Here is a 24,183-nt window from a genome sequence, read left to right on the forward strand (position 1 = left end):
CACCCCAAAACACTAGGTTCTGTAGACTTGATTAAGTTCATTTTATAATTAATTCACTCAAAACACACTTTCTGTACAGTCTCTTTCTGTTCCCACTCTGCCAGGTTTTGGAGTCACGAGATGGGTATGATACATGTCCTATTCTTGTGCTCCCAATCTAGTAGCACAAACAGACACACAAGGGAATAATTACATTATATGATACATTGTAAAATAGGTATTTGAAAAACTCCCTCTAGGAGTTCTGAGACATTAATTGTGCCTGGGACATTGCAGAATAATCTGCTTGATTTATACTTGATAGTTCTTTTTAAATTGTGTGCCCAGTACCTAAAGAAGTGTGTTCAGGTTTCAGCATGACCCAGTGAAGAAGATGTATTTACATTGTACATCCCAAAATTTAACAGGCCCAGAACTTCCTCTGGTGTTCACTAAAAATGCAGATTCCCAAGTCCTTCTCCCAAAGATTGAGTCAGAGTGTCTGTAGTGGGGCGTGGACACTTCAAACATGTTCAGCAAATTCTGGGAGTGACTTTAATGGAGGTGATCTATGAACCCACACTTTGAGGAACATTGGTTCATGCTACATCACTGATTTGGTACCTGTTCATTCAATAGCCTAAAAAAAAAAGAATGCAAACCCCAAGCAATACTATAAAATGGATGTATGGTTCGAGTTTCTTACGTCAGTAACAGATCTTTAGGAAAGAGAAGCCTTTTTATATTTTGTTTTCAGTATGGTTTCATGTATTGAAAGTATAAGGGGCATTCTAGGACATGATAGGGGTGGGGAATCGAAACTTCACCCTGGCATTTCTATCTCAAAGATGCTATTGGAAGTAAAGGCAGGACTTGGCAAGAATAATTCTAGTATAAAGACTTAGATTTTGGAGAAAACAAAATTATATGCAGTGAAGAGAAAATAAAAGGTAACCAGGATCATGCATTTTGACATTTTCCACAGTGGCAAATCTGTTCCACATAGTTAGAATGACAGGAAGAAGTTTGCATTTGCCATACAGGTGTGGAATATTGGAATTGGAGGAGAGTGCTTAGTCCTTGTTTAGATTCAGGAGAAATATAGATAGCTTGTTTAACATACCGTAAACTAAGGCATGTACCAGACAGGAAATGGCCTTGGTTTGCTCACACAAAGGTTCGGGACAATCAATGGAAAATTAGATATATATGGGAAATGCTCCTGTTAGCCAGCTTTACAGTGACTGGATAAATAAATGGAGAAAATACTATGGCTTAGGGCCTGTAAAAAATCCAAGATATTTTGGAAATAGAGAAGTGAAGATAAAAGTTGGCACTGTTATGTTTTTGTGTTCTGATAAATTAGTATTTAGTAAGTCACATTTATTTACAACTTTTATGTAGAATAAAAAATGCTTTTACTTTGATGTAAGCCAACTTCTTGGCTTACATTGGTTAAAATTGGTTAAAATTTATGGACTTGGAAATGCAGATCCATGAAAAACTATCCTGTGGAGAGGGTCTATAGTGATTTTTAAAAATGAAACCAGAGTGATGTTGCATAAAACCTTGAGTGACTAGGAAGTTATATTTCAAAAGTTATTTGAGGTTTTAAGACATTCTTTATCTCTCAAAGTTCTTTCTGTGATGAAATAAATCATTTTTATTCTGTGTTGTTGATTCTTTGGGCAGGAAGCATGAGACTATTTAGAAATAAGCTATTTTTTATTCCATGTGTACAGTAAAGAAAAGCATTTTGCTTCTAGTAATAGAACCAAATCTTCCAGTTTGTTTCAATTTTAGAAGTGAAAATGAAAAAGTATTTATAGGATCTGTAAGGCTGGCTAACGAAGAGAAAATGCCAGTAACTGCTAATAGTACTGCTGTGATTCCAAGTTCCCTTCAGAGTTTAAATTAGAGCTCTCTCAGTTTTGAAGAAGTCTTTTTTTTACTAAACAAATCTAAGTATACTTGAAAAAAATCCACTGGCAGATTTAGTAATTTACCTTGACATCCTTTACATATATACTTGATCTCTCCTCAAAATTGAATAGGAACTACGTATTTCACAAAGCAACATGCAACTCAGTTGTCAATAAAGAATTTAACAAGATCTGAAAGAGATTTACAATGATTTGCTTAACAACTTTGGCTAGTTATTATCAAATGTATTTTAGTAAAGACAAATTTGGATTAAGCTAAATATAGAAGAAAGAACCACTTGCTGAATGAACGTAGTAGACAAAGTACGCAAAGAAACAATGAGCCTAAACAAGGAATACAATTAAACGTACATCTCCTGATAATAATAACATCTATACGGGACTCAATAAATATTGACTGACTGATGTATCTGCAATGGTATTATCTGCATGTCCGGTCATGTTTCCTCCATTGTTGATTTAGAGAACTCTTGGTGAAACAGGTGATTCCTCTGTAACTACCACTCACCACATATGTCTGCTGGCAGGGAAATTTGAAAAGTCCTTTTTAGAGTAGATGACTTAAATGAATTGGATCACCATATGCAATGGATACTGCCAAATCTCACAGAGAGTACAAGTGTCTGCCATGTGTTTGAAACACTGCCACCCAAACTTGCTGCTGCATCCTTAGTTAACCCAGGCACATAGACCTGACCTCTGGATTAGGAGTGCTACAAGTTTACACAGTGCAAAATAAAACCCTCTTCCTAGCAGTCCATTTTCTAGATTACTAGGGAATAGGGTGAAGAAGGAAAGCTATAATCGTGGAATTATTTGCATTGATAAATATTTTATGAGTTAAAGTCCTCTTACAATATTGGTGCCAGAATGATCTAGTGTACACTAAGAGATATTTCATTAATATACTTTTGGGAACTCTGGTTTTGAAGCCTACTCAATAAGCAACAAAAATAACTGCTAATGCTGGGTGAAATATTTTTCCAATATGTTGGGTCTGAGAAAACTCCAAACATGTTTTTGATGTACTTTCCCGTTCGATTTTTGAATCCATGTACACATGAAAGATAATTTAATACTGACTCGTGTACATCATCCAAGTATGGTTTTATGAAAACCTATCAGATTTCCAAATAGAATATTATTTCTTTACATTCTTATTTGTATGTTTCTGTATTATATATATTCAATACAGAAAAATCTAAAGCTTTAAATTTGGCTTAACCTTTATGACTTCCAAAGTCAGTACAGTACACTACAGTTTGTTCAATATCCAAACAACCACAGAACTTGAAAATTGAATAGTTTCAGGAATAGTTTATTTTGTAGGAAAGTAAACAGGTTGATATAAAAACTTTCTGTCCCCAATTTTCATTGTCAGTACAGAATCAAACACTATCTAAAGCCTTATAATAGAAGAAATGACAGTTAATTAGTAGTTATGATTAGTGTTCTTGATTTAAAATCCGGGAAGTACTTTATTGGTTCATTTTTTTCATTCATTTATTCATTCATTTATACAGCAAATGCAAATCAACTGCCAGTCACAAAGGGACAATGATTAACGAGATATAGACTCTGGCTTTGAGAAACCATACCAGCAAGGGAGATAGATATATGTATCTAAGACTAATAGCACCACATTCCAATAAATGATTAAAGATATTGAAAGATTAAAGTATAGTTTAATTTTACAATCTTTTTGTAATATTCTAGTTCTTTGAAATTTACTTAGATAAAATATTCAGTTAGATTTTTCAGTATCCCAGGTATCCTTGATAACTGAAAATTGATACTTTCCCATCTAATGGAAAACATCAAATATGTGTGACAAAACTCAAATATTGTAAGCAAAAGAGACTTTACAAAATTGGAATAGCTTTTTAAAATATCATTTTAATAGTGGGTTTGTTTTTTTTTTGTTGTTTCTTTTTGAAAATTTCAATGTATCATATAAATGATTTTGGCTCATTAAAATAATATTAATTATTATGTCAATCAATATTTCAGGTCATGACCCCAGGATTTAAGAAGTTCTTGAAGACAACGTCGAATATGATCCAAGAGAAAATGTGATTTAAGTCTGGAGACAATTGTGCATGTAAGTATTGGAAAATTAGATTTTCTTATGGTAAAATGTAATAAAAACTAAAATACCAACTCACTAATTACTGGATTGCAAAAACTTTGATTCATTTTTTTTTGTTACAACATGCATGGTTTTATTAATATCTCAAATTAATACACTGTTCTAATTTTTTGGTTATATTTTTAAGATTAACTAGTAATAAAAACCCGGTGTAGCAGACAGAAGAGAATACGTTATCTGAAAGAGTGCTACACTTAAAAAGAAAAGCTGTTTCCAGGTGAGTCATTGGTGAGGGTAAGCAATGGCATAGATTCTACGTGCTAGTTAATGGTATGTCCTCATTTCATGTGATAATAAAAACAATAAGCAAAACATGTGGAAAAGTTTTTTTCTAATTCTTACTCTAACATTTGCCTTATAATGAAAATCATTACAAGTTTCCTAACAAAATTAAATCTAAGTTCATAGTTCACTGGTAAATATCTATTGATTGGATTTTTTAATCTTCTTTGAAAAATGTATTTCATACATTCAGTTAAATAATATATTTTATGACTATACCAGGATAATTCACATCTCACGAAAATACTATCAGAGTAGGTTGCTCGTGGACCTTATAGTAAGTATTATACACTTTATCCCAGCAATGTTTCTTAAAATTAAGAAATTAAGAGATTTATTTTCAAATTTTATTAAAAGGGCGGTGTTTTGGAGGCCATTTTCCATTATTTCATTAGCTCACAATTACATCAATCATTGGAAATATATAGCAGAAATTTTTTTTTACTATTATCCATCTTCTGTAACCTATTTTTAATAATGTAGATGATTTAGGGGATTTTTTTTTTAATTTTGTGGTTAAAAAACAATTGAATCATCCAGTGAAGAATAATTTCTATTAAATTATAAGGCCATTTTAAAGAAATATAGATACTGATTCTCAAGAAATTGGCCCATGAGCAATTTCTTCTCTTAAATTATTGAAGATTCAGAAAATTAAAAATGAGATTAATATTTATAGGAAATAAAGGTAAGCTTTATAGTAAATATGCCATCAAAATGTGTGCATTTATGTTCTTGCAAAACTCTTTATTTTGATAGTCTAATCATTTTATCCCAATTTTGGTAAACAAGATGTTTTCTATTACTAAAATACATATATATTTATATTATATATAATTATGTTACAATATATATTATATTATATTATATATATGTATTATATGTTATATATAATACATATATATATATGCAGAAGCTTTCTGGTTGTAATACTAATTAAATTAAATTAAAATGCATTTAATTAAGCTCTTTAACATTTGAAGCTATGATGCTCTTAAATTTGTAATACATAAGACTATTAATCAAATCTTTAAAGCAAAATTATTGTGTAGTTTTAAAGAAATTTTCTGTTGAGAACAATGTATATTTCATAAATTTGATGGATGAATTAATTTATTTTCTATTGCAGTTTGATTTATATTATATAGCGTATTTCATTTTGGCATTAATGATGGAGAAAAAGTGTATGCTGTATTTTCTGCTTCTCTTGTCTTTTTTTACGGTAAGCATAAATTTTTTTAATGTATCTGCCTATTGATGAGTATTTCCGCTTTAACTTCCAATATATCTATAGTTGACAAAGGTGAATCACAACAAACTGACATGCAGTTATTTGATGTATAAATTGAGTACATTTTTATATCCAATCAACTACACATCAATAATTGATTTCCTTTTAGTGTATACTTGAAGGCTTTTCATCCCATAGCAGGTACCACAGGATAATGGCACGGCTGGGTAAGGAGGATGTCAAAGTGAGGAAGGTAAATGAATACAAATATGCAAGACACCAGAGGAAAGTAATTATCAGAGTTTGAAAAAAAAATAGAATGTTTTTATAGTCATACATAGTAGATAAAATATTTTCAACCAGACCTGTTGATTCTGAGTTAGAACTGTTAAAAACAGATCCTAACCTGTTCATTTTTCTCCCATTCTGCCAGTTGATTGACTTATATTGACAAACAAGTAATTCAGAACCAGGCAGTACATTTTAAATTAATTTCCTCATCCATTCATTCAAAGAAGTACTAAGTGTCCATTTTCTGGCCGGCACTGATGCTAAGATTGGGGCAGGTGTATACATGCACGTGTGCCCTCATGTACGTGTCTGCATGTCTGTGAGTGGGATGTAGGGCTGGAGGTGCAGAGCAGACAACAGATGATGAAAAAATAATTGCTACACGGGAGGAGACATATATCTTATACCTTTCATTTTATTTTTAGTTGCAGAAATAATTTTTTCATATTTTTCTCCATTGCACATTAAAACCATAACTGTATTCTTATCTAATTATATGAGAAACTGAGAGACATAATCTCACCTACTTCTATGCCAGCAAATAATTTTCCTGTGGCGTTTCCAAGCAAACCCCACAGAGATTCAAACAAAGAAACTCAAGAAAAATATAGAAAACCTGAACTGGAAAAAAGCAAGGCTACATTCCTGTCAGCATTTCTATTTGAAAACATTCTCAAGTCTAGGAGCAGTCCAAATTCTACACTTCTTAGACGTTATCTTGGATAAATACACTTGAATTCAAGAAACAGGACTCCTGTTTCTTTAGCTCACACCCTCCATGGAGCATGCCAGGGAGCTGCACAGGCCAACATTGATTCCCAGCAGGTAATTCTATAACAGATTACCAATCCGATTATTGTGATTTAAGGAACTGTGACCGTTTCTCAGACAGGGTGCAAAGCTGAGTTTTTATTTTAAGTAAGAATGATTATATTGAGTTTATGCAGTTCTATAAACTTACTGAGAGCAAGAGAAAAATATTAATTTTCCTGAGGTGAATTTGCACTTAGTACTCATGCAGCATAACTGCTGCATAAATATTTATTAGCAAATTAAAACCAAAAAAAGAAGGAGTTAATGTTAAATGGTGGTCAGTTGATGCTGACACTTGAGTGGTGCCACACACTGAGGGAATATTACTATTTAGACTTTATGAAATTCAACTTCCTGCCAGACAATAGAAAATCAAGAATGAGGGGATAAAATAAGAGCAGAAAGACAAACTGCTTATGGAAAATAGTGAATAGAATTGATGCAAAAATTAAGAATAAAGTTGAAGAGAGGTTTATACATGCTTCACATTACAAAATGGGAAAAAGTCATATAAAAATTAAAGTGTAAGTGAAGCTTAAAATCGTGATACTAAATTGGAAAGATTATCTACCTGTCTATCTATCTATCTATCTATCTATCTATCTATCTATCTATCTATCTATCTATGTTCCAAAAACTTTATTGTTGTGCACACAATAAAAATTCTATGTACTAATATCATAGATGAACTTGTCAATGTTTTGATTATCAAAATATTAAAATGGCAACAATTATGAGCATGTGCCAGATACTCCCCTCTGTTATTTTAATACTATTTTATTCCATTTTACTAAAAGAAAGCAGAGGCTTACATTGCCTACATACACAGAGCAGGTGAAAAAGTAGTAGTAGCTTTTGAATACAACTCTGCCTGCATTCCACAACACATACCCTGGAGTGGGCCTCCCCAGGCTTTAGAGCCATGCATCACCTATTCTTCCTTACTCTGCCACTGGTCACGTCTTGTTGGTCACTTGAGGTTGGACATGACGGGATATTTACTGTGAAAACTGGCAAACACTAGCAATCAGGGATTTCCCCCCAGAGCCAGTTGACCAGGCAGCATATCACCACTTACTGTTTTCCACTGTGACAGACTGCCTACAACAGGCATTTTCACAATTCTGAAGTTTTATTATTTTTTTTAATTCCTTAGATTCTTGTCATAGCAGAACCAGAAGAAGAGGGCCATGGTGACCTGAATCAGTTGGGTGTTACTAGAAATAAAATCATGACAGCTCAATATGAATGTTACCAGAAAATTATGCAAGACCCCATTCAACGAACAGAAGGTAAACATGACTTTAATTTAAATGCATTTGATATAGTTTCTTTAAAGAAAACAAACCCACTACATCACCATGAGTTTCTTAGGTTCATGATTATAAATGGGGTAGTTGCTAATTTTTCTGGCATATGAGCAGTTTTATTTTTTTATGAAGAATATTTTACGACATAATTTATCTTTCCTTTACAAAATTCTAATAAAAATATGTGCAACAGGGATATTTTTGGTAACATTTTTATGGCATAAAGATACTTAAAATATCACATAAGTATGTATCTTGAATTAAATAAGTGACAGTTGATCTTCAGTTTATGTAATTTTATTTCTTTTTTTTAACAAGCTGCTTGATAGGAGTTTGCATAATAAAATGACAAACACAATTTCTTCTGCACAATCTATACTTTGAATAGTATGTTTGGTAGCAAAGCTAGTGAATTCTAAGTGTTTCTGTTTCCAGTAAGATACTCTTTAGATATTTTTATAACATTTATTGAGGGCCTAATAAATGCCAGATATTTGCCTCAATTTTGAAGATAAAAACCTGAGTAGCACAAGTAGAATTGTCAGATTTAGCAAAAACAAAAATAAAGAACAAAACCAAAAATAGCCCTGTATTTTATCTGGAAACCCTAAACACGGGGATATCTTCAAGGTATAAAATGCAAAATTCACAATAAAATAAAGCAAATGTAAAGACTTTAGATATTTCTAAATTTTAAAACTCTCAGTGGAAACCATGATCTTACAATTTTTGGAAAAATATTTGATAGTATAATATACAAGGTTTACATAAATACAATGTTAAAAGTAGATTATTATTAATATCTGTAACTGTCAAAATGCACTTGCTTGTGAGAAAGAAAAAAGTGATTTTTCCAAAGTGATAAACTTAAAATCTTAATATAAGTGAACAATACAATTTGTTCATAGTTAGAGATGTATTTACATATATCTGCTCATTTTTATTATATTTATCCAGTTAAAAAATATCTTTAAACTATGCCAGACAATAACAATTTATCTCATACTAGGTTAATAGTGGTTGAATGATCAAGTATTACAATATTTGTATACAAATTTTTGTGTTAACTGATCCAGCTTTTCATTTTATTCCATTAAAATCTGTATTATTAGCTTAAAACTACTGAATTAACCCCTTCCAAATCATCTAGATATATGTGAAAGTAGGCTTCAAATCTAATTGTTGAACATAGAAATAGGTTCATGGGGGTTTCATAATAAAATAATTTTCTGATTTAATAAGTTTAGAATCACTGCATGATACATCTTCTTATTGGAACTTCATAACACACTTTGTAATTTTAAATACTCCAGAAAGTCTTACAATAAAGAACTGTTTTTATTTTAATATTGTATTTCCCAAAGCTATTGGACCACAGCAACTTTTTTATAGAATAGCTACTCATGTCTCACTCAAATGTCAGACAACACAGTTTGAAACATTCTGGACCTTGTAATTTATTTTGCTGCCAGTGCTCTTGCTAATCAGATGGAATCTTTTAAGCAGTGAAATGGACTTGTTTGAGATGCTTTCTAAAATAATACCAGAAAATTTTTCTCTGACAAACCACAAAATGCACTTTATTTAGTAACGTGCAATTCTTTTTATATATAAAAAAAGAATTATTTAGATATTCAGGGCAGTAGATTTTTTTTCTACTTACATGAGATTAATTCTGAGATTGTTGTGCAAAATCTGTTAAAAATAATAAACATCCCATGCAACATTCATGAGCTAAGCTTTTTTTCATATATTTCTACATTTAATTTTGAAATTAATTATTCTAATAATTACTTGGTAAAAAATCCAAGTAATTGCTGTATAGTCATGTACCACATAACAATGTTGCAATCAACGATGATCTGCATATAAGAAGGTGGTATACCACATAGCCTAGGTGTTCGTAGGCTATACCATCTAGGTTTGTGTAAGTGCACTTTATGATGTTTGCACAATGACAAAATCACATAGCAAGGCCTCTCTCAGAACATATCACCGTCATTAAGCGGTGTGTGTCTAGATTTACATAATGTCGTCATTTTCAGTAGATAGCCTTTATTCCATGTTAGTGTGAAGCCACCATTAAGAATTTACATCTTCATGTATACCTAGAGGGAGTTAGTAATCTCTAATTTTACTCTCCCCTAAGGCATGTACTGCAATAGAACCTGGGATGGATGGCTGTGCTGGAATGATGTGGCAGCAGGAACAGAATCAATGCAGCATTGCCCTGATTACTTTCAGGACTTTGATCCTTCAGGTAATAGCAGAAATTTATATGCAATGTCTTTGACATCTATTTAATAAACCTTAGGTTAATTAAATTACTGGTTTATTATTATTTTTTTTAATTTTAAAGAAAAAGTTACAAAGATCTGTGACCAAGATGGAAACTGGTTTAGACATCCGGCAAGCAACAGAACATGGACAAATTACACCCAGTGTAATGTTAACACACATGAGAAGGTGAAGGTACGTAATAATTAAAATTGAAATTTAATTTACACTATCTATTTAAAAAGTTAGTTACCAATACAGTGTGGAGAAAATTTAGCTAGTATTCCATTCCATTGTAAAGCCTTTCCATAATATACTTTGAGAAAAACAATAAGAAAACGATCTTCATAGAAATTATTAATATTGATTCTGTCATTACACTGAAGAAGTAATTCTACTAGGTAATACTGTATGTACAAGTCAATGTCTCAGTATTGGAGTTTCACATTTTCCAAAGGTGTGGGGGCAGGACTGGGAACACACTTTAAAAGTAAAAGCAAAGGGAACATTTTTATTTGTGGTGGAATTTCTAGCATTATGTTCAGGAAATATGCTCAAGTATACAAGCTAAGACCAGCAGGTATAAAGACCCCTCAGGTATAAAATAGGGATAACAATAAACCCACCCTCAAGATTTTCATAAGCATGGGCTTAATACAAGGAAAATATTTAAAAAGCTAACAAGCATATAGAAAGTACTTGATAACTGTCAGCTATCATCATTATAAATGTTGTATTCTTTGCTTATTTAGAGAAGGGTTTGAAAAGAATTATAAAAAATAAGCAATGAAATGGTAAATTCCAAATAAACAGAATACTGAAAAAAAATCATAAAGAAAAAGTCAAAGAACTCAAAACCAGGAGAATTCTTATAGACCATAGGCTCCTAAAAGTTACTGTATTGAGATTTGTCTCAGGGCCTCAAATTGGTCAAAGGAAAAGGAGAAACTCAGTTGGGAAAGAAAGCCTTATCTGGCATTAAGGAAACAACAAAAAGAAAATCATCAAATAGCATTTGATTTAAGGTGCACAAAGTGATAGGGTGAAAACTGTGAATGTCCTCCAAAATACAAAATGCTAGTTTTATATATTACACAACCTAGGTCAATAAAATTATTTCTTTATATATTTAATATATGACTTCTAATTTCTTAAATAAAAAGGGCATACAATTTATAAATTTTGATGTCACTGGATAAATTTGCATAGGTATTCTTCATTCCAGATGTAGTCAGGCATTTATTGGTTGGCAAGCTTAATGATAAGGCCTATCACATGTTTTTAAATATACAATTTATTCTATTGAATTGGATCTTCTACACACACAGTATTATAGTATTGATATGAACCGTTTTTTTTTTTTTTATATTCATTATAGACGGCACTGAATTTGTTTTACCTGACTATAATTGGACATGGATTATCTATTGCATCACTGCTTATCTCACTTGGCATATTCTTTTATTTCAAGTAAGTACATAGAAAATATGTTTTTTTTTAATTTACCAGTTGTCTTTGGTGAATGCAGTGTCATGTGCATGTTTATGTTATGTGCTGATAAAATATATGAAACATTGATGGTTTATAATGTTTAAAATAAATTGAATGTTCAGAATAATTTGAAATATATTAACCTTATCTTGACTTTGTAAAATAGAGAGAAGACTGATGAAATATCTTAAGCCCAACTTTACAAAATTAGTAGACATACAAGAATGAAGGTATATAGTAAGGAGGGAGCCAAAATCAATATGTCAACCTGTGTATTTGCTTTGCAAACAATCAAATATTATAGTCCTTCTGAATTGAACTTTCAACTTCTTGGTCAATTTTTAGTATCAGTATACATAGTACATTACAGTAATTGGTATTTTGTGCTACTGATAGCAATGACATTTAACATATATTATGGAAACAATAATCTCAATATATTATGTTTAGGTTATTTTTGCTGGTTTTGGGGGGTTCATCATTAAAATGATTAAATTATACCTTGAATTTTACTTGAAATTACAATTCCTTTTTGGGGGAAGAGGGACAGAATCAGCTCCAATTTCTTGACTCAACAAATGATTTTTTAAATTGATAGGAAAGTAAATTCCAAAGCATACATATATTATTTTATGCATTAATGTGGTTTGCATAATTTTGATCACCACCAATAATTAAAGAATGAAATGTGAAGAATGATTAGCTATATTGTCTTCTTCTCCTTCTCCTCCTTCTTCTCCCTATTAACAATTCTCTTTGAACATTAACTGCTTCAGAACCAAATAGAGTAGTAACACATCAAAATAAATCCCAATCCAGAAATTTTCAGGCAGTTGGGTGTAGGTAAAGAATGAAATGTGAAGAATGATTAGCTATATTGTCTTCTTCTCCTTCTCCTCCTTCTTCTCCCTATTAACAATTCTCTTTGAACATTAACTGCTTCAGAACCAAATAGAGTAGTAACACATCAAAATAAATCCCAATCCAGAAATTTTCAGGCAGTTGGGTGTTAGGTACATATGTAACTCAAGCACCAGCTTTTAGCCCACAGTCCATCAAATATTCAGAGTTCATCAAATAATACATGAACTAACCAAACATCAACTCTCATAGGTTCAAAATCATTTAGAGATTACATTAGAATGCAATTTAGAGATTACATTAGAATTGCCACTTTTGGAAACCTTCACCTTCTTAAGAATCTTCAACATTAGTTACTTTGGGGACTCTACATGGAAACGTTTTAATGGCACTTTTGATGCATGACATTATCTAGGCACCATTAGAAATTTACTAAAAAAACTCCATTCTGAATAAAGCTAATTAAATATTAATGTACATTTTTAAATGCAACATATTTTTGTTAAGTCAATTGTGTCAAAGGTAGCAAAATAAGTTCAAAACCTTTATCCTAAAATATGGAAAACATTTCTTAAAGCTAAATTTTCTATACTATATTTTACAAGTTACCAAAAGGTTCTTGTTCAAAACAAACTGCCAGTTCTCAGTCTTTATAATTATAGTTATGTCATATCAGTTGTTCCTATACATTTTATTAAAATGTCATGTCTTTACTTCTGAATATACTCTTGGCTTATACAAGATTTTTGAAGTGAATACTATCTTTGGAGTAGGGAATACTTTATTATGATTGTCTAATAGATTAAAAATATCTGTTGTAAAAAAATGGGAAAGAAAACATTTTCCAAAGTGACAATTTTTTAATGAAGTCCTCAGGTCCACAGTGATATATTATTTATACTAATTGACAAAGTGAAATTGCTGATGCTAAAACACTTACTGGTAAAATAAGAAAATAAAACTGGGTTAATATTTAATTTAGTAAATTTAAAGACACAAAATCAAATATAGTTCATTTTTTTCTTTATTCCTGAAAATAAAACCTTTACCATTTAAAAATGTAAAGGATCTAAATTTGAAAATATGACTCTCTTGGCTCTTGGAACTAAATGATGCAACTAATTGCCCTAAAACCTAGGCAGTGCTCTAGAACTCTGGAACTCAGATTTTTAGTTCATGAAAATTACGTATGGAACACACATAAAAATAAACACAGAGAAAATTAATTTAAATGTAACTAATATTAGCTAAGATTTTTTTTCTTTTTTCACCATGAAGACTCTTATAACTATGACTGTTCATATTTAAAGTAGATAAGCCCCAAACCTAAAGGCATAAAAAACAAATCCTAAGAGTTATTTAAGACTGTTTTATAAATTTCTTAGGAAAAACAAAAAGTTTTAAATATTTCTAAATTCAGAAAAAAAATGCAACCCTTAATTAAAAACAAACTATAATTTTGAGAAACAAGACTTGCACTTAAATTTAAAATATATATTTAAAAAAATTTAAAACACTTTTAGTATGTTATTATACTAACTTTTAAGTAAGGAAAATAAATACATATACCTGTAATTCTAATATCCTATTGAACAATTACTTCTATTTTTCCAGTTCTATTTCATATGTATCTGTTTTTACACAGTTTTAACTGTAATATACCTAATATTGTAACTATTTCTATAAGTTAGCATTATGTAATTAATACTTTCCATGTCACTAAAGAGTTTTTAAAACAGCTACTTAATTGACTAAATGATATTGCATTTTGTAAGTTGACAGGTTATTAAATCATTCCTCTATTTTTGAGCCCCAACATCACTCCCAATGTTTCCTATTAATATAAAACTGAAATGGACATTCTCAGAAATAACCTTTCCCATATTTTGCGCTATTTTTTTAGGCTACATTCCCAGAGACATGGGACATCTTGGTCAAAGTGTATATATCTTTTTATAGCTCTTGAAATACTCATGCATCATCTCAAAAGTATTTCAAAATCAATATGTTCATAACAAATTCATAACATCCACCTCTTCCTAACCCAAACCAGATTTTCTTCCAGAGAGACCCATCTTACAAATAATACCACCAGCAATCTAATTGCATTAGCTCAAAATTTAGGACTAATCGGTGACAACTTCTCATTTTTCCTCCCTGTTATTGTTTCCTCATAGCCTGTGGATTTAACCTTCTAACATTTCTCCAATCTATCCAATTTTCTTCACCTCTACTGCTACCACCACCACCCTTACCTTATGTAGCCTCAACAAGTCTACTTTTATCACCTTCATTCTACTCTAAACAATGCAGCCAAAATATTTTCAAAGATTTAGATCAAATATGGATCTGATTTTGTCATTCTTTGCTTTAAAAATTTTAGACTTCCTATTGTAATTTATTTAAAATCAAAACCATCAGCATAACCTATAAGTGAATATTCTGCCTATTCTCTCCCACTTCTCAAGCTAGTTAAATGCATCCACCTCAGATCTAAACTTTAGCATCGTTTTCTCAGTGAATTCTTCCTGAATTCCTTATTGCAGTATTTCTGAAATTGCAACTATTAGTTACAGGGGACATGGAGTTAGACCACCATCTCTGCAAATTTAAAACCAATGCAGCTGAGACCCTTCAGAGAAAACAATCAGTTATTTTGTATGTAATAATTATATTCAAGCACAATTAATTTCTGAAGAACATGAAGTATAGAAATTTTATCACATGCCAATATCAGTAGTCAAAGAGAGAACAAACAGTCTCCTAGAATTCCAAGCCCTATGGCACCAAACAAGTTTGAATTTAGCAAGGATATAAATACAGTCCTGAACTAATTCCATAATGTCAAATGCAAAATTAGCAAAGCTTCCTCATGAAAGAGTCTATGGTTTCATTGAACAAATACTTGCTGTGAACTGAGGCAATAGCGGGACTGCCGAACGAAAACAATGCTACAAACCATATTATACCAATAAATATAAAGTATCCAATTCCAAATTTCTAATCAGACCAGGCATTCACCGTGTTCACTATGGACTGACTTTGTAAGAGGAAAAGAGGATATCATAAAAATTGGCTTATCAGGACAGAGAAGAAATTAAAGAAAATAATGTTCGCTGAACAGGGAGTTAAGATACTAAGAATGTTAAGCCAAAAAACAAACAAACAAACCATGAACTATAGGGGGCACAACAGATGACTTCAAGAATTTAAATGACTATATTGGGAATAGATTTTGTATAATAACATAAAAAGAAAAAAAAATATTTGGCTTAATTTAAAAAATAAAAGAACTCTTAATAGTTAAAGAAAATAGAATGAACCACCAATTGACCTAATTGACCTTCCTATCACTTAAGATTTTCAGACAGAAATTAGATGTCATTCAATCACGAATTTGTAATGGGTGATCCTTATACTAGGTCCACAGATGGACCTAATGATCTATAATACTATTTCTAAGTCCAAGTCTATGAATGACCAGTAATTTAATAAAGACAAATACCGGGGGTGCCCCAAAAAAACGTATGCAAGTGGGCACTTTGGTCAACGTTGCCCAAGTAGTAGTTCACTGCAGTCAGATGTGTCTGGATGCTGATGGTAATCACTTTGAATACCTCATGTTATTCCAGAAGTCAAATGTGACTTGTATTCATCTTTTGTTATCAGTATATATTATTATATTTTTAATAGGGTTTTCCTTTCTTAAAATGTGTATGCATTTTTTGGGCACCCATATAGAGTGGAAGAGTTAATTTTTTAAAGCCAAAATACACAATTTCAATATCAGGGAAGTTAGCATTTCTGAAAGTATCTTGCAAGCTAATAGCAGTCTCTACAGATAAACTACATTTATTATTGATTAGGGTTTGAAAGATAATCTGGTTCAATAATTTTACATCTATATTTACAAATATTTAAAACTACTTAACCAATACTCACAAGAAAGTACAATTTTTAATTGAAGCCTTAAAATTTAAAACTTCAGAATTAATTTATTTTCTCTATGGAAAAATACTTTAAAAAAAATTGACATTATATATACATATATATGCTTAGTACTTTAGCTTTAAAGATACAATCTGCAGACTCATCTCATTTTAAAAGAGAGACTAAAAATTTTATGTTTCTCCAAGTATTGTCTCCATGCTTCACATAGAAATAGGCCTGTTTTTTCAGAAAAATAGCAATTTTTTTAAAAAAATTAAGAGCATTGTATACAATAAATGCATGTATCTGTTTGCTAAATCCCATGCTTTAAAAAGAGATGTGTAGCACTCTACATAGGCAAAACCTGTTAAAGCAAATGAGTATCTTGCCAATATAAGGAATTTGGTTTTTGGCCTCTACACAAAAAAATAAATAAATAAAATTTTCAATGAATTACATGGCTTATACTTAAAGTTTACACTGAATCTACAATTAACTATTCATTCTCTAGTGAATCAAAAAGAATCTTTAATGGTGAGTTAGCATGACCAGTGTGTACGTGATTTCAGGCACAAGTTAATTTTAATGGATAGTATAATTCAGTGATTAAAAGCACGGGATATATTCAAATCTTGCCATTGTCACTTACTAATAGAATGGACTTAGCCTGATTCTGCTTTTCCGTAAACTTCAGTTTTTTTATAATGGGTAATGATGTTGTTTTAAAATACTGGGTAAAATAGACTTGCATAGTACCAGTCACGTAGGAATATCTCAATAAATGGTAAGAGTTATGAGTTTGTCATCAGACTATACAAACCAATTAGGTACACAGTCTACCCTTATGTAGCCATCTAACACTACCCCAGTGTAATCATAATGCAAAGTAAATAAAACAAAACAAAACAAAACAAGTTATCATAGACCTACAAAGCTATGGAAAGACAGAGGTAATAGAACCAGAAGATTCCTGAGGTGACAATCTCTTTGAAATAAGTGTTAAACTATGGATAGAACATCAACAGGTAGATATTGTAAACTATAAGAAATGAAGAGATTATCTAGCCCAACACCTTAATTTTATGTATGTTCTAACTAGTTAACTAAATTGTCCAGTGTTTCTCCTGATCTGTGTCCTCTCTGTTTGACTTAGTAATTTTATTGGTGTTTGTCTTTTAAAAATGGAGAATTTGAACAGAAAGAAGCAAAGCTACAAATTAATTTTTCTTTCTTATTATACATTCTTGGGCTTTAGGTAAAACATGAAAAACACTCTACAAGTCAGACTCAGGTATAGCATTACGTACTTCTTTTATATGTCTAGACATCCTTCATTACCCGAGAGTGGTTAAGAATATGCTCTGTTCGTAGACATATCTGCTCTCAGATCCTATCTTTGTCACTTGCTGCAATGCATGGAACAAATTCTTTCATTTCTTAATCCTCAAGTTCTCATCTTTAAAAAAATGATACTATTAGTATCTGTACCATAACTTTGATATGAGGGCTGAGATAATATATGTACAATGTTAAGATGAGTGTCTAGTTTGGAAAACATTGTCTATTATTGGCATAGTTACCACTCTTTCTTATTAGTCCATTAAATATTATTATATAAATATTTAGCCCTGATAGGCATATTATACCAGTAGACTCTTTCAAAACAAAATTAAAGAACACAATTTCTAGTTTTATATGCACAACATTTATAAAGAAAGTGTTATACTGTTCATATGGAAAAACAAGTAAACAATGAATGAAAAATGTATAAACCAATTTAGTAGTATAATTGTATCAGAAAACCTTCTGGCTAAGTAAGTTAGTCAAAAATAATAAAACTATTTTTATGCCCATGAGATACCATGTAGCTTACTCATTGCTTGAATTATATTAAAGAATTTGTAGTCTTTGCTTTTAAGACTCTTCTAATATATACTCAGCAGAATCATTTATTGAAATAGCAAAAGCTGCTACCTATTAAAAACAACTATCCACTAAAACAGGATGTAAAGGATGTCCCAAAGTTAGCTTCATGAGAGCAAGAATTATTTCCACTTTGTTTCTTTACACCTCCCAGGACTTAGCTGAAGACTTTGTACATAGTGGGCATTTAATAAATTCTTAAGGAATGAAGACATAAACTGACTTAGAAGCTTATTTCTAAGACTGACTTTGAGTTTCCCATGACTTATCATGACCTTGGGCAAGTCCCTTGTGTTTGTCTGGCATTTGTTGTCTCCATCATCAGACTGAGACTCCTAAAATTCTAATCTGTGCATCTGTGAAAACATCTTGAAGCATCTGTGCAAAACAATACCATCTTGAAGCATCTTGAAGCATCTGTGTAAAACAATACCAGAGACTCTCCAGCTCAACTGAAGGAAGACCTAGGCCACATCAGATAATGCTGAATTGAAATGTTAATGAAGCATGTTCATATAGTCAAGAGCAATAGAAACTTTAGCTTTCTACCAACTAATTCCTAGAGGTGCTGATGTTTCACATAAAATCATTGTGTGTATATATTAAAAAAAATCTGTCAACACCTCCTTTCTGCTTCTGAACCCAGTTCCTCATACTGCAGTCATTCTTGTTTAGTCTTTGGTAGAGGTAACTTTTTTCCCCATTTGTTGAGGCTTACTGATTCATCCTAATAAAAACCAAGAACCGTACAAAAAGTTGATTTAGGATACAGTTGGTTATTTTTTGTTTAGAGAGAGAAAAATGTCTACTACTTCTCCATGCTTTAAATTAGAAACAGAGAACATGAAACACTATTTACCAGATATACTTCAGTTTTCTATTAGACCCAATTAAAGGGAAGAGTCAGGGTGGGAGATAAAAAGAAAGGGAACAGAAAGGGAGGGGAAGAGAAAGAGACAGAAATTTGGGATTTGCCAAGTCCTGAGAGGCAATGACTTGCTCATAATTATCCTTGGAAAAACAAAGCAGAACCCTTTAGATAAAAAAAAAAAATAAACTTTACTGGAATTAGTTATAAATTATATTTTAATCACTGGATAAAATCTGAGAGCACAGCAAATGTTGTTCTTACTTTCAACCCAGACAAAGGGCTCCGTCTTCTTGCACATAAAAGAGCACATATAACATCTGACTTGTATGAGGAAAAAGTGGTTCTTTTTTTTTAATATCTTAATTTTGCTGACATTTCAGAGACTGATTCCAAACAATTTTAAAGGAAAGTTGCATATTTACAACTCTATAGACAATGATATCATTTCTAGGTAGTTGGGATAAGGTCCTAATTAAAAAAAAAAAATCTATCCCGTTGATAGGCTAAAGCTTTCTCAACTTAATCAAATAATCTGTAATGCTTATATTTTTGCATTTCAGGACAAGTGACCCAAATTTTCACTTTTTTTCTTAGGTAATATCTGAATTATATTCAATCAATATCATGAATTTTTATCTCATTATTTCCAGTTTCTTCACATATCTCTTGAATTAGAACAATTATAGTTTTCTTCTCTAAGCGATAATTTTTCTCCTAAAAACTGTTCATGATTGAATCTTTAAGTCCATTTTAAACAAAGCTAACTATTTAAAGAAATTCTACATTAAAACATAGAGAACAAAGAGTTTTACTCTGTAAGTCATACCCTGATGAACCTGTTTTGGCAAATCAGAACTTTAACTTAAGTTTCTTTTTTTTTTTTTAATCTGGCAAATCTGCTCTGTCAGGTGTAATAATGGCTGAGTTCAGAAACAGTCATCTAGTAGTCCCTGAATAACATACCTCTCAGTGTCTAGCCAGGATCATTCTTGCTTTCTCAAGTCTTGTGATAAATTCATTCATCGTAAGTTTGTTAGACACTATGATTCTGAGATATAGCCTATTCTGTTGTGTGCATACCAGGCTTCCTCCATCTTAACAGTGGATATTGTTTAATTACCTATAGTTTTTCATACAATGTTTTATTTGACTATACTCACTGGGTCAATTTCCAAATTAATGAATTTTAATCAATATGCTGAAAAATCCATTTGCTTCAAACCGAACACGGTGAAAACTGAAAACATTCCTATTCAGTAATGCGAGGCTTGAATGGAAAGCTTTATATATATGTCCACTACAATTATATAATGAAAACACTGCATTTCCACATTAGAGTATCAGATGTAAATAATGAGAGTGGTGCAAGAAGTAATGGATTTAGTTGAACATAAACCAGTTCTGCTATAATGTAATTCCAATTACTGGTTTCTGGAGAAGAATCCCAAGTATGGAAATATAAATAACTGAATTAATGAATGTGGCCTTATTTTAAACAGTACATTTATTATTAAAAGCTTAACAATGTTAGAGATCACATATGTCTGTTGATATTTTTGAAAAATATGAAACTTCTTTATAAGTGTATTTTATCTGTTTTGCTTAAGCAAGTTGAAAAGTGCTATTTAAGCATAACTAAATTTTCATGGGACTAAAACAACAAACAATTTTAAGACAGCTAATTATCTGTTGCTTGGTATAAAAACTATAGTCATTTGAATGGATTAGAATTTTGTGAAATAGAGAACATAAATAATGCAACATTTTTTTTTCTTCCCAAAGTCATAATATATATTGCAATCTGGTTTTCCACTCTCGTAGACACAGTTTATTTTTCTAGACCTTATCCAAGAGGAGAAAGTCAAAGTAAGCCCTGCAAACTATAGCATCTTTTTAGTAATTAGGAAAAACAAAAACCAAGAATGACTGGATAGTATGCTGCTAACATTTGCTGATGGAACACTGCAATGCAACACAAAAGATTATGAGCTTCAGAATCAAGAAGTCATTCTGTAAACTATGCTCTTCAAATTTAATTTTTTTCATCTTAGAATGGAAAAAACAATGTGGAGTTTTCCTTTATGCTCTATTCAAATTGTCTTTTCTTGCCCCTAAAAACTTGAAGCTTTCACTTTAACTTAAAAAATAAAACTGACTCGGGGTACCTTATCTGCTTGGAATGCTTTTTCTCCTCTATCTTCTCTGTTTCAGTTCTATCTTGAGTCTTCCTCTCATTCTGGCACAGCCTTTATCTGTTTCTCAATCCTATTTTAATTTCTAAAAAGCATATAACACTATCTGGAATTACATTATGTAATTGATATGTCTATTTACCCTGCACTGTCACACGAGTAACATGAAATCAGGGTCTTGCTCTGTATTACTTACAACTATTTCCCCAGGATCTAGAAACAGAGTATAATGTATTACTTATTCATCAATAAAGAGTTGCAAGTGACTAAATGAATGTTACAAGATACAGAAGCCTTATTACTGTCTTAAAAACTTCAACATTCAAATTCAGCAGATCACTTCATAAGATTGTGACTTTGAACAGCTGAACTCAGTTTTATTAAAGGATAATGATACTTCAAAGGGGTTATTAAATGAGATAATGAATATAAAATTTTATCTCTGTGCCTGAGATATTCTAAGGACACAATAAATGGTAAATTTTACTTTTATAATGAATTTTATCTTAAAAGGGCATTTTTTTGGAGTGTAAAAATCACCAACATTCAGAAAGCCTGACTGTATCTTCTCTTGGTTTCCTGCCCATTGGGAGATGAGAAAGTGATTTGCACGGGAGGAGTTCACACAAGACAGCAGACCAATTGGCCACACAAAAGGAGATGTCTGTTCCTTATGCAGCCCATCCTCTTCTGTTATATTAAATGAGCGTCCCTGAAGGGCAGGGGCAGGGGAGGAAGGAACAAGACAGAACAAGAGCAACCACTTCCTCCTCTCAGAGGCACCTCCATTGAGCATCTTGGTAGAAACACTGTTGTACTCTTTCTAATCTGGCCAGATGGATCACCCACAGCCTTCACCAGGGAATTACTGATGTAGGTTATGTCTACTTTGTATCATACATAACCAGGTGGTGCCATCAACTCAAGGTGCCATTCAGTAAACAAAAGATAGCCATAGTACTTGTTTCTTTTAATACATTTATAGCTTTCTGCCTATTGTTTTTGGCAGTGTTCAGATTGACATGAGCTTTCCTCTCGGATACATGGATAATGTTCTCTTGGGAAATGATCTGAGCATTTGGAAATTAAATTAGGTAAATTAGCATAAGAAAGCAGTACTTCGCAAACTGGACTATTTTTATACTGCTTGTATTTCCTCCTTCAGCTAGTTTTCCTCTGGAGTAATTTTGAGGAAAGTAGGTTGGAAATTTCTAACTCATGTCAAGCCAAATGGGAAACAAAGGCCAAGTATTTTATCCATACTGTGACAGAACTTTGAATATAGAGCAGAATAATACTTGAGGTCAGCGTGATAATGGAAGTGGTGATTTGAAGACAACTCTGGGGAAAATGAAATTCCTTGGCAAGATAATTTAGGTTGCTATTACCCTTCATCATATGGAAACTGTCTTTCTAATGTTAAATTCTTGTGTTTCATAACAATAATGACAATTCACTGTTTCATTGTATTGCTTAAAGCATGGACAGTTTTACATTACTGAGGTGAAGTTTGATGATATTTTATTATTTGTGAGAAAAAAATTGGAGAACTTAATTAAAATCAGCCATGTAATAACTGTGTTAAAAATAATAGCTGAGTGTCCACCGATGTGTTAGACACTATACTATACACTATACTATACACTAATATATCTATACACTAGACATGGTTTTTTTCATTTACTCTCCCAGCCAATCCTATGAAGTACTATTGTTCTCCCTATATTACAGATGAGAAAACTGAGGATTAGAGATTTTAAATATCTTGCCCAAAGTCATACTGTCCATAGGTGGCACAGTCCAGATTCACTCTCATGTCAGGTTTCAAAACCCACTCTGAGCTACATGTACTAAATGATACTACCTGCTCCTAATTGTTCCAAAATAGAATTGAAAGACATAGTTACATTACACATGAAGTGTAATGGTTTTGTTGACACATCGACTACCTCTATAACTCTGATTGTTAAAATTACATATGGAAATAATGTTCTAAAATAATTATGCGTACAGAATACAAAATGGAAACAATTCAGACCCACAAACCACATTTTCTATTCTGTAGTCATGCTAGGTTAGAAAGAGACGTTGTCACATTTAAAGAATGTAGAGAGGGGTTTTTTTTGTTTTGTTTTTGTAAAAGCTTATGAATACTTTTTTAAATATTTTGAGTAAAATAAGCCCATTTAAAAATTTAGAGTAGGTGAAATTAGTTGTAGGTTAACATTTGAAAAACATACTTGAACATTTTTAGTTTCATTTCAGTGTGTTTTTCAAGTACATGTTTTAGTTTTCATTTACAAGTTGATTTTATTTGTACTAATGTAGTTATATGTGTTAACGAATATATTTAGAAGAAAACAATGTGCATCACTGAAAAATCTGAGCCATTTTTACCACTAGACATTGATGGAAAGCATATGTCAGAGACTACCTGTCTAAATTTAAGTTACACAACACTGGGGGGGAAAAATGGAAGAAACTAAAGGAATAGCAGTAGGCTAATTTTGTAGATAATAGGATATATTTACACAGCAAAAAGTAAAATGATTTGACAATGGTCCAGTTTATTACAACATTATGGACAACTAAACTGGATATCAAGGTTTCCAAAACAGAAGTATTTGGTTTAAGTTATAT

The 24,183-nt window shown here is 31.5% G+C and overlaps 1 protein-coding gene across 2 annotated transcripts in view; it reads left to right on the forward strand.

The window, feature by feature from the left end:
• Positions 1 to 24,183, forward strand: part of CALCRL (calcitonin receptor like receptor) — a 91,324-nt gene that overhangs the window by 49,050 nt on the left and 18,091 nt on the right. For both annotated transcript variants that reach the window (XM_033112979.1, XM_033112980.1), the window contains 7 exons: positions 3,933 to 4,023; positions 4,199 to 4,288; positions 5,483 to 5,575; positions 7,845 to 7,980; positions 10,148 to 10,258; positions 10,358 to 10,470; positions 11,654 to 11,745. In XM_033112979.1, the coding sequence (XP_032968870.1) occupies positions 5,522 to 5,575; positions 7,845 to 7,980; positions 10,148 to 10,258; positions 10,358 to 10,470; positions 11,654 to 11,745 (506 nt within the window). In that variant the 5' untranslated portion in view covers positions 3,933 to 4,023; positions 4,199 to 4,288; positions 5,483 to 5,521. The remainder of the gene's footprint in view (positions 1 to 3,932; positions 4,024 to 4,198; positions 4,289 to 5,482; positions 5,576 to 7,844; positions 7,981 to 10,147; positions 10,259 to 10,357; positions 10,471 to 11,653; positions 11,746 to 24,183) is intronic.

Source organism: Rhinolophus ferrumequinum, chromosome 8, assembly GCF_004115265.2.
Source record: "Rhinolophus ferrumequinum isolate MPI-CBG mRhiFer1 chromosome 8, mRhiFer1_v1.p, whole genome shotgun sequence".
NCBI lineage: Eukaryota > Metazoa > Chordata > Mammalia > Chiroptera > Rhinolophidae > Rhinolophus > Rhinolophus ferrumequinum.